This window comes from Falco punctatus (assembly GCF_963210335.1).
Source record: "Falco punctatus genome assembly, chromosome: 9".
Taxonomy (NCBI): domain Eukaryota; kingdom Metazoa; phylum Chordata; class Aves; order Falconiformes; family Falconidae; genus Falco; species Falco punctatus.
In genome coordinates this window covers 574120-586196 of record NC_137589.1, presented here as the reverse complement: position 1 = coordinate 586196, position 12077 = coordinate 574120, and the positions used below count along the sequence as shown (strand labels likewise).

At 51.0% G+C, this 12077-nt stretch overlaps 1 protein-coding gene across 1 annotated transcript in view; it reads left to right on the top strand.

The window, feature by feature from the left end:
* Positions 1-12077, top strand: part of LOC308069532 (uncharacterized protein) — a 91835-nt gene that overhangs the window by 54735 nt on the left and 25023 nt on the right. Inside the window, exons 3-5 of the mRNA XM_080401937.1 lie at positions 1747-1855; positions 7694-7886; positions 8535-8652. Coding sequence (XP_080258063.1) covers positions 1747-1855; positions 7694-7886; positions 8535-8652 — 420 coding nt within the window. The remainder of the gene's footprint in view (positions 1-1746; positions 1856-7693; positions 7887-8534; positions 8653-12077) is intronic.

The following is a 12077-nucleotide window of genomic DNA, read 5'->3' as shown; positions in this document are numbered from 1 at the left end:
AGAGAGCTGTGAAAATGGGAAAGCCCAGCGTGCCCACCTGCCAAGGAGGAAGAGCGAGAGCCCCCACGCTGCCGTATGGAGCAGGGGAGCGAGGGGGCAGCGGGGCTGGGGCAGGCTGTGCAGGGCACCTGTGCAGAGCACCCACACAGGGCACCCACCCTGCTGTGCTCCCCACCCTGCTGTGCTCCCCACCAGCACACGACTTGGCAGAGCTCCTCTCGCCCCTTACCTGGGCATAGGGAGGCTGGGGAGATGAGGGCAGCCCCCAGCCTCGCCCCCTGCTAGTGCCGTACCAGCATATATCAGCTGTGATAACTTCTGCTGTTACAATTTATAGGACAACCACATTTCCAGTTAGTACTAAGGCACAGCTCTCACTAACAACTAGTTTTTCAGAAATAAATAGGAAGTAAAACCATCTATCACAGATGTCTGACTTTGGAAGCATGTTAGCTTTGTCAGGGCCCTGAGGGCACTGATCAGCCCTAATGTCCCTGAACCAGCACCACCTGTCCCTGCCCCCTCCCCCCCACCCACCCCAGGACCCCATTTCAGCCCAGCCCAGCTGCAGGATGCTGGGCTTCTGCCACGCCTAACGCCTGTGGGAGATGTGGCTGATCCAGCCTGGAAACCTCCCAGCTTGGGGCGGGGGTTGGGGGTTCTGCAAGGAGCCAGGTACATCTAGTTTTCATTAGGTATGTCAAGCGCAGTGCTGCTGAACTGCAGGGTTTGTTGTCTGCATTCTGCTGTTCCCGTCTGGGGAACCCAGTGTTTCCGAGCTGTTTTGTCCTGTGTTATTGCAGTACTTGCCGTTATATGCATAAGGGCAAAGGAGAATGGCTGCTTGCTTTAAAATGTATGTCACTGCATGCTAGACCTGCAGTGCTCAGAGTGCTGTTGAATCCTCATGCTGTAGCTCTGTAAACCTGGGGCTTAATGCTTTTGCAAAACTGAACTCCAGAAGGCAATGCTGCTAGGTAAAGGAGAATCTGCAGTTGAGTTAACTAAATAACAATAATAATAGAAATAACAAATCTGAAAATACAAGCTGTAGGACTTGCATGTTCTGTGAAACCTTACAAGGAAGATCTTCTTTTGCTTTCAGGATGTCATGGAATCAAGTACCCTTTTGAAAGGGTTTAAAGATTATAAGGGAGACCTTGTGCAGCATGTTTCTGTTTCAGGAATCGTGAAGGCTTTCCAATGATGCATCTCAGGGGAGTCCCAGTAATTGAGGCCACCTCTTAAAACAAGGCTCAGACTTAAATTATGAAGTGTGCATGTGTTCTGCGATTTGGATGAAATGTAACCTCTGAGCTCCGCTGTAGTTAATATGACATGGAGAAGGGTTGTTACTGAGTTTCCTCTGTCTGGCTTATTTATGAACATACTGAACTGTCATATGAATGGCTGTACTGATTTCTGAAAATTACCTGATGAAGTTGAAACTATTTCCTAAAAATAGAAGAGCAAATAGGCAGGATACTGGGCCCTGCATAGACAGGCTTTGACATAGGTGCTAGGCAGCTTTTGTGGACTCATCATTATATTTTACTTTGTTTCTAAGCTTGCTGGCTTTCCACTGGGAGACTGAATTAAGCTAACAAATATTTTTTATTTTCTTAAGTTCCAGCAAAGCAGTCTTAACGGCTCTCAGTGTCACTGCTCAGTGTCAGCTCTTCTGAGGATAAGCTGGACCCCCTTTGCACCCTGTCCGTTGTTTTGTTGGCTTTCCCTGCCTTGCAGAGTGAACACCCTGGGAGGTGTCAAAGTGCAGCCGTGCACAGCACAGGACCCTGAAGATGGAAACAAGGCTGGAGAATCCGTCTACCAAATTCAAGCTGCTGAAGAAGAGGTTAGTGATCCCTAAAGCTTGTCCTGGGCATTGTGCCACCCTCACGTCAGTGGTAATGTACAGTCATGACCGTCCCCTAGGCTGGCTGAGCACGGCTCCATGGCGGGTCCCTTGGCCTCATCTTCGTCAGGTCAGAGTCCAAACTGCCAAGTCTCAGGGGGGTGAGCTTTGCCCTGCGGGGGGGCTGATCCAGCCAGCCAAGACTGGCAGCGTTTGCCCTGTTGGACTGGCCCCATCACCTGGGGAATGTAGCCCAGGGCATGGGTTGGAGCAGCACGCAGGCTGGCTTTAAAATAGAGTTTATGGTCTAAGACAATCTGAAGCTGTCCTGTGCCCCGTCCAGAGTGGAGGAAGCCAGCTGCTGTTGCCTACCCATTAGCGATGCCTGGCTTCTGTCCCTGTGCTGGGGCAGGAGTGATGCGCGCCCCCGCCGCATCCCCAGCATCTCTGCGCTGCAGCTGCACTGGCCACAGCTGTCGGTGCTGGTGCTGCTTTTGCTGCCCCATGTGGGGCTCATGTTGCAGCAATGCTTTGGCTGAAGTGCTGCTGTCTGCACATGCCTCCTATCAGAGAAAAAACCAAAATGTGCTGATGAACTGGAAAGTACTGGATCAGAGGACCTAGCCAGTTTCCCAGCAAGAGGCTATGTGTCTCTGTGACCTGTGGGACCCAGATGTCCCCTGCTTGGCTCCCACCCCGTAAACAGCAAACACCATCTCCCCTTAGTACAGGGGTGACTCCACTCTACTGTGCAATGTTGACAATGACCATCAATGGATAAAATATTTCCTAGATTCCAGGAAATACTTTCTGGAGCACAGGTTAGTGTTTGAAGCAGGTAGATCCTATTCTCACCAGAGGGCAGTTGCACCTGCCTGTGGGTGGGGGTCCTGGTGCTTTAGCTCTCATGAGGGTATGGAGACGTGTTGTGGGGAAGAAAACAAAAAAAACACCCAAGCAAACAAAAAAACCACCAGCCAACCAACCAAAACCAAGCAAAACCCCACCCACCCACTCCCATATTTATGAGCAAATGTTGGTAAATCAGTGCTGGTATTTTACCCGCTAGGTTCTGTGAAGGGAATAAGGAAACGATACCAGGCTGTATTTTTATAGCAGTGTGAGGAGCCCTTCCTCTTTACTGTGTTTTCTGCCAGTATCCATCTTTTGAAGACATCTGAAATGATGTAACTATGACAAATGAGTGAGGCTAATTGTTAGAGGATTTTCATCACTAGCAATAAGATCTGTAGAGGGAGAACTTGTCTTACTAAATTCACTGCACTGTTTGTCAGGGGAAGGAAGGGTCAGCCCTCAGGATGAAAGCCTGGATCAAAATGTGCTCCCTCTGTGTTTTGGCATAGTAAAATGCTAAATACATAAACAGGCCCTTTATCATGAAATACATTACAAACTCCTTCAGTCCCATCAGCTGCTCCATCACTGTCATGATTTCCCAGAGCTGATTTGGGTCAGTAAGAGGCTTCTGGTGCAGGAAAATATCCCATTTTTCCTTTCAGCCTGATCATTAGAGGTTTTCCAGCCTGGGAAACTGGGACTGGGAGCTGGATGGGGTATGAAAATGTGGGTTTATGCGGTTTGGGTTTTCCATGGTGCAAGAGCCCAGGGAAGGCTGATCAGCTCCAGGTTTAGTTTGGTGTGTCCTGAAGGCTTAAATCGAAGCATTTCAGGCCCTTGGCTGCTGAAGTGGTCCCAGTAAGCTTGCAGCTAACCTGCCCAGCTCTGCTGTTCCCTGGGGCTGAGTGAGACCGGGTATAAAGCTGCCACTGAAGCACTGTAGTTCCCACAGGGAGTCTTCAGCAGTCCCTTAAGTTTCAGCTTTGATTCCTCTGCGAGGGCTGGGTGTACATTCTCTGCTGGGCCTGGGCTGTGTTGCACCCTGTAACAGCTGGTAAAATGCTGTTCAGCTCCAAAAGCTCATTAGGAGCAAGCTGCAAGGGGTTGATGGTCTGAAAATTTCTCAGTGCTCAGAAACTGTACTATTCTGAGAGCCATGGTTCCTCCCAAGGTGATTATAAAGCACCTCAAATCCACACATTTAAGTGCTCCCAACAGGGAATGTGAATGCCAAATATTCTGGTTTAAGAGCTGTCCCAGTTGCAATGCTTTTAGTGCCAGTGCAGATGGAAGTGGATGGCAGAAAAGAACAGACAGGACAAACAATCCCGCACTACAGCGAGCCTGGGATCCTTAGAGCAGCTCCTGGGATCTGCTTGTGCTGTGAGCTCTGGGTAAGTGCTTGTGTGTGGGAAGTGTTTTGGAACAGCCTTAGTACGACCTTGTAGCAGGACAGCAGCAGTTCTGAGCACAAACTGGGAGGGTCAAGGCGCAGAGGCAAACCACAGCACCTGGCCCGTACGCCGCGTCCCCTCCCCAGCCCCAGCAACCCTCTGGCTTTTGCCCAGCATGAGGAACACCCAGCCGGAGGGGCTCTGCCAGCCTGGCTGTGGGGTTAGCAAGCTGCCTGACAGCCCTCTGCTTTCACTCCAAAACAATTCCCCCCTTCCCAACGCATGCCAGGGGCTGTGTGGCAGGGCAGAGCCGGGGAGCGGCATGGGGGCTGGCAGAGGAAGGGCTGGAGGGGTCCGGCACCTGCTCAGCTGGGCCGTGACTCCCCAGGGACAAGTCGGGGCTGCAGCTGCAGCCTCGGCTACTGGCAGGAGACCATCACACCTGGGAGCATCTGTGTCGCAGGGATGGATGGGCAGCGCTGTGCAGCCTCCCCTGGGGCTGGGGCTGCGTGGGTCATGTGGCTTCAGGCCCGATCAGGGCTGGGCCACCATCGGGTAAGTCACTGGATGGTCAGCAGGGAAACTCCAGGCTTGGAATAAAGTGTTCAGGGCTTTGAGGCTGACTTCGGAGCCCAGGACTGGGAGTGCGAAGGAGATGTGGTGTGTTGGGGAAGACAAGCAGGGTTCTGAGAATGGAAGGACAGCGATGCCTCTGCAAGGCTCAGCCCCATCCCAGGGACCTGAGAGCTGTCCTCAGGGGTGTCACTTTAAATAAATAATTAAAAAAAAAAGACACCAGAAAATCTCTGGGGATGTGACCCCAGGACAGCTTCTCAGCTTTTGCTCAAAAGCAAGGGAGGAATCTGAGGAGCCCCCAGGTCCCCAGGTTGGGGTGAAGCCCTGCAGCTGAGGGTCATAGAGTGGCACTGTTGGGACCATCCTCACCACTGCCCTAAGCATCAGGGATGGCTGCAGAGGGCAGTTAATCACAGCAGTTGTTTTTCTAGCTGAACCAGTAATAACTCACAGCTCAGAGCATTCCCTGGACACGCAGGCAGGAGAAGGCTGGGTGCCCCTGTGAGACAGCCTGTGGCAACGGGCACTTGTGATGCTCCACCGAGTCCGTGTCCCCTTCCCCTGGTCCTTGCTGCACCACAGGAATCAAGCTCTCCTGTGCTCCAGCAGAATTAAGTTGTCCAAATAATTTTTTTTTAACCTTGTCATTGTTCAGTATTTTTTCCCTCAGTCCCACCGGCACTGATGCCCTTGCCAATCCGCCCTGCCACGGCCCCCCTGGCCACTCTGGGCTGGGGATGGAGCGGGGCAGCGAAGGCTTCCTCTGTGCCAGCCCGGGCTTCTCCCTGCACGAGGGCATTTTCCTCGGGACATCAATCACTGCTTTTGGGCCTGGTTTTCTTGCCGCTTCAGTGCGTGGTGATGAATCAAGCCCAAGCAGACAAAGCCTGTATTAATTTTGCTGCAGTCTGGTGCATTAATACACTAATTATTAACTATTATAAATCCTTTTTATGAGATTCTGAGCAATAACATCTCCTGTTCTAAAAATATACCAGGAAGGTAAGGAAGCACAAAAACATAAGTGCCAAAGCTATTTTAATTTCCTAATACATTTCATGCTAATAATTCACAAGAAAACTGCTTGATGTGGGTATTAAGCAATTAAATTGCAGCTGCAGGCTGAAAATTTCAAATTAGGTAACATTTTACCCCAAATGGCTGCTCTGTATTTGGAGCACAACCTGTGCTGTCTATTTTGGGGTTTGCATTTCACTTGTAAAATTTAGATGTATATGCAAAGAGGGGCATTTTCGGTCTTGGCTACGTTGCAGCTGTGTCATTAAAGCACAGATAATCAGATTTGCATCTGCAGCTGAACCGAATGAGTCCAAGTGACAAGCAGGAACAGGGACGGGGGTCGCAGAAGCGGGGAGCCCCGCGGCGGGAGGCAGGGGTGGCATGCCATGCAGCTCCTGGGAAGGCGCAGTGTGCGTGCCTGCAGCACTGCAGCTGTGCTGGCAGGCAGGGACTGCTTAACGGTGTACTGGGGTTTCATATAAAACCAGCAATAATACCAGCAAACTGTTGGATCTAGTGGGAAATCAGGCAGCGACAGAAGCATTTTAAAAAACTTTAAAAAGAAATTTCTCAGGGGCGTAGGACAGGGTTAGCTAGAGCCGTTGCACACAAACCCTTGCTTTCTCCCCAGTAATTGAAAGTGACCCCAAACAAACGAGCTGTTGGAAATCCCGCGGTGCTGTTAAAGATGTGGATCTACTTTCAGCTGAAAGCTCAACATCCTTCTCAGCATTCCTAAAACAAGTCACTAATTCGAGCAAGGAATGAGAAAACGGCTACTCATTGCTTGACTGGAGGCTGAGGCTCGTAAACCTCAGGTACAGCCCGGCCAGGATGCCCAGACCCTGCAGAGAGGGTCGGGGCGAGGGGCGGCCCAGGGGTGGTCCCCGCAGCAGGGGTCCCCGCTGACCTCCGCAGCCCCGTACCGCACTGTACGGTCCCATCTTCTGGCAGAACCCCGTAACAGCAGGCAGGAAAGCTGCAGGGAAGCAGACTCCACTTTTCTGCTTTTATTTGCACCCAACGTTACTCCTTTGAAAAACGTCAGTTTCTCAAAACTGAATTTTTGCAGAAAGGAAGGGGTGCTTTTGCTTCATCTTCTGACTCAAAGATTTTGAGAAAGAACTTAGGAGCTGTAAAAAGATTTTTTTCTGGCCTTTTCTAGATTGAAAAACTCAGCTGATGCGTTTTGCAATGATTTTTGGCTTGGGGAATTACTTACAGTAAAACAAACTGCAGCTGAAATCCAAGCGTGGGCCCCATCCCAGTACAGTGGGGCGATGGGGAAACCAGCCCCAGACCAAAGCACTTCCTTGGAGGGTCTCTGGGGGGTCCTGAGGGGGCCAAGGGACCCCTCCGCCTTGCCAGCACCGCAGGGACCAGCCGTGGTGCTGCAAAGCCCTGCCATGCTGAACACTTCCCTGAAGCGTTGCTGCCAGTTTGAGGTTTTTGCTGCAGGTGTGTGGTGGGCAGCTCTGGCCAGGAGGTGACCGGCACCACTCCCCATGCTGGCCCTTGGCAGGGGAGGGCGAGCAGGCGACAGGGGAGCTGTCTTGGATGTGGGTGTAGTGGTGGGCAGAAACTGGGTCTAGTTGGTGGTTAATGTACCACCCTCCTCCCATGTGCCTGTGTGCAGGAGTGACCGTTTCATTCCCTAGATGCTATGGCTTGTAGGGAGAAGACATATATGTGTATTTTTGTTCCCCCATTTGGCATGAAACAAAAGCAGGTGTTTTAGGGAGCGTGCTGCTGGTGTTTCGAGGCCCCGCCAGCAGAAACAGAGGCTGCCTACCTGCGGTGAAGGGGAAGGCACCTTCTTCCTGCCCATGTCGACGCTGTAATATTTCCAAGGGAGCTCCCACCACCCTGTAGAATTCCCTGTGTTCCCTCTAGGTATATTGGGTGAAGACCTTTTTGTGGCTGTGTCTGCTTTCATTCAGAAAACGTTGAGGCAAAGAGAACACCTGAGGGATTTTATCGTGTCTTGTAGGAGGGACTGGACTCCTTAACATACTGCCTTGCTCACCAGCACGGCACGTTTCTGCATATCTGTCCCCGTCTCTGCGGGCAGCTGCACCCCAGCACATGGAGGGGGGCAATGGGAGGACCTCCTCCTGCCCCCCTGCACCGTCTCAGGCGAGGAGATGCACAAAGCCAAGAAGCTGCTCTCAGCAAACCATGGGGTGAGTAAGACTGAGCATCATTAGGTGGTCCTGCCTGCAGGAGGAATGGGGGCCAAAGACCCTGCAAGCAAGTGAGGTGCAGCTCCAACAGGAGACAGGGTGGGCTGGTGGGGCATGCTTCATCCCCTGCAGGCCACCCACCTTGTGCTGAAATGACAGACACCAAGCAGCGAAGGCACATCCTGGCTCAAGGGAAATTTTACATTCAGGCAAAACTTTGGAAGAAAGTTTTAACACTCGTTGAGTTTCCAAGTAGGAAATGCAGACTGCATTTCCTCTTGTCCTAGGAGGAAAGTCTCACAGGGGCTCCTGCCCTCATGGCTGTTAGAATTATTATACTTGAGTATAACAGGAGCTATTATCTGTGAAGACAGAGGCCAACCACGCAGCTGTCAAACACGGCATACCGGAGAACCACCCAACACCATCGCTGGAGCTGCTCACTTGGTGTGATTCCCCATGCATCAACCAGAGGCTGCCAGTAGCAGTGCTGCCCCTTGTTGACATCAGCTGGCTCTTTTACACCTCATCAAACATCATGTGCAATCTGTTGAATTAAAAAAAACCACCATAGACAAACATCAGAGCGTGCTTGGGACATGAGTGACTCTGTCTTGATGGCTCAGTACTTGTGGCTTTGATTTACAGGTTGTTTGGAGACCTACTGTTCCAAAGCAAAGCCTTTTGGCTGTCACCTGTTGGCAGTTACTAACTGGTGGCTCCTCTACAGCACACAGGATCAACTATTCAAAGCTTTACATGTTTGGTGAGTAATGTGCCAGAAGGACTGAACTAGAAATGATGCATTATTTTTTAAAAGCCATTGTCCCTCCCTCTAGTATTTCTTGGTGTGTGAAGCCAACAAGCTTTTCTATATAGAAGGAAAAAGTTGGGTCTAGAGGACGTTGGCAAGGAGCCCCTCCGCAGCAAGAGGCACAAAGCGTGCTGCCGGAGCTGCCACCCGTGCTGCGTGGATGCGAACACGCAATGTACGATGCTACATTTTCGTAGTCTAGGATAAATGGTGAAGAGCTTTTAAAAGCACAGAAGAGTGTGTGCACAGAAGGAAGTCGTGATATTTAGATAAGCACACCTTGACCTTTATTGCTGCTGGCAAAGCAGCCTGGTTTTGTCTGCTTGCCAGCTCTGCAGGCAGTGCCGAGCCCTCCAGGCTGGTAGCCCAGAAGCGCCTGCCCTTGCCATGGGCACAGCAGGGGGCTTGTGCCAGCTGGCCCCTTACCCTTCAAAACACATGTTAAATATTGGGGCAGGTGGTGCTCTACCCACCCACTGGCTGCTTTTGCATGGCGACAAGTATGCAAAGGACGGGGCTGCTCCCCATGGCATGTGGTGGTGGGATGGGGCTTCCTCTGGAGCTGCTGAACAGCTCTGCTAGCTGGGCAGATCCATCTTTTCTAGCAGAGAGATGGAAAAAAAGAAGAGCACAAGGCACTCTGGGCTTTCAATATTTTAAGGCCTGTTTTCATAATCCTAGAATAGCCTTTTTGCTTGTAATAAAGCACAATGATTGCTTCACAGCGCCCAAAATAATCTGTTTCCTACTCCACATCCTAGAACTGTGTAAGTAACTGAACCATGGAGCCCTGGAGGGATCAAGCTGTGCACAATGTGATGGGCTGGGGATAATGGTGCTCACCTGCACGCTTGGGGACATTTGCATACCTCTGGCGAGGGAAGCCCTCGTAGTGAGCAGGTTCACCTGAGCTGCCTTCAAGGTTCTGCATTCCAGATGGCACCACGAAAACCAGTTTCTGGAAACCCGCTTTGTGGGCAGCACACCCTGGGTAACACCTGCTTTTCCTTGCTGCGTGCAGTCACTGTGGTGTTTCAGGACAGTTGCTGCAGTGTCTCAGAGCGGGCGCTGCCCATGCAGCAGCCCCAGGAGCAGCTCACTCTGAGGATGCTGCACCAAGGCCTGCCAGCTGGGCAAATGCTTTTCATTGCTGCTTGGCTGGGTGTTCTTTTGCTGATTTGTCTTAGGAGAGCCATAAAAATCACCGCTAACCTTCAATGATTATTTATAGTTATTTCTTCTCGAGAGTTAATACTATCATACATGCACAAGCATTTTCTTATTATCAAGCGTTCGAGAGAAAAAGAGTGGTTTGTGGTTGAAATGAATCACTGGTGTTATTCACAGAGCACTGATGTTAGAAGCAGAATCATTTCATTAACAAGCATGGCTGGTAAGACATGATTGCTGCTTAAATTCTTAATAATTAAATCAAATATTTACCCCTTAACAGGGAACGGTGGTAAGTCCCACAGCAATGCACTGATTTAAAAGGCCAATACAAACATGAGTTATTTGTACCATAGTCTTTTATGAAGAGTTACAATGGCATCCACCTCAGGCCAATAGCTTTTCAGAAATTGGGACATAGTTATTTGTGACCTTTAAAATACAAGTTCCAGACTGTGGCTCATCCACCGGTCTTAAAAACATCATATTCCTCTCTCAGAGCACAACCAGAGGGTGGGAAGCTCTCAGAGAGGAGGGACTGAAAGGTTCCCCCTGTGTACCCAGCTTGAGCTGAAGGGATTTCATCAGCGGATTTTGCCTTTTTGATCTTGTGGACTTTTCAAATGATCTGCAAGCCCATACGACCGAACTCCGGATGTTCTGCAGATCAGCTTCCACGAATTGCCGGTCCTTGCCCGTCGGTGGCAGCCAGCCCACAGCTGGCTCTGCCACCCGGGGGAAACATCTCTTGTTCTTCCCATAAGAAAGAGGCGAGGGGAGGCCCAGGGCGAGCCTGGCTGCCCCACGGCCGGGCGGGCTGCAGTCCCGCCAGAGGAGCCATTCCAACAGCGCGGTGCCCAGGCTGGCCGGTGCGGCCGCGGGCCCAGCAGAGCCTGGCACTGGGCAGGAGGTCCGGCTGCTGGGCCAGACTCCTGAAGCCATCCTGGGTTCCCTGCCTTGGAAGGGCCAGCGGCACCCACAGCCGCAGCTGGGAGACTCGTGCGGCCAGGGCTGTTTGCTGGGAGGTGCCTGACTCAGCCTCCGACTGTCATTTTAAAAGGAGAAAAAGGTAATGAAGATACTCAGGAAAACCTTTAACAAAAGGAAAAGCACCAGTGGATGTATAACACAGAGGGATCCGTTTTCTGTAAGACACATCTCTTACAAGAGGAAATTTAAAAACCACGCAGTTACATTTTTCATCTGGAGATTTGATTACCAAGGACACAGAAAATGCATGTAAGGGGGTGGCCCCACGTAACATCCCAGCCCATGGCTGAGCCCACCACACAGTCTGTGTGGGCTGGTCCCTGTCTCACAAGCAGCAGGGACTAAGTTAAGGCCAGGAAGGAAAAGCTTTTATTATTTTTTTTCTCTCAAACTGACCTCCTCAGCTTTGGTATTGGCCAGCCGAAACCTGCTGTTAAAACTGTGGACTAGAAGAAGAAGGGGACACCAAGATTTGTCCTCTTGATTTTATTATATGCAGATTGTCATTTCTGAGCCGCAAGACAGCTGCAAAGTTTGGGTAGGAAATTTGGGTGTTTTTTTCATGTCTTTTGTTTTGCTGGTGTAAATGTTTTTCAGCATGCTGTGCTGAAGACCATCAGGATGTAGAAATACCCTTTTTTCAGGAGCTAATTCTGGGCAGGGCCCTGGCACCCATGCCTTGCACGGCAGTGCAGCGGGCAGGACTGAAGGCAGTGACTGCTGGCAGGTGTGAGGCACTGGGCAGGACGCTGCCCCGGCTGAGCGCATCTCCAGCTGATGACCCATGCCCAAACCCACGGGGAGCAGCTCCCAGCCCCGGGCAGGCTGCAGCCCGATGGGGTGAGTGAGCTCCCTCTCTACCAATGGCTTGAAACTGGTGGGTAAGAAGGAGAAGCTCTTCTCTGACAGTGAACTGTTGCCTCCCCACACATTGCGGGCTCCCCGTCCCACCCAACACTCTGCCCGAGGAGCAGAGGGATGAGCCATTGCTGCTACATGGGTGCCACCCTGGGAAACGGGGACCGGTCGTGTGGTCTGCTTTGAAATTGTATGTATCAGCATAAATGGCAGCGTGGATTCTGCATCAGGGCCATTTCTGTCTGAGGACTAAATAAATGATTCTAAAAATTTGAAGGTAATTTATAAAATAGGAAAATGGTTTATACAATGAAGCATATCACTCTGAAGCAAGAGAAAACATCAGCTTTGGAGCTGAA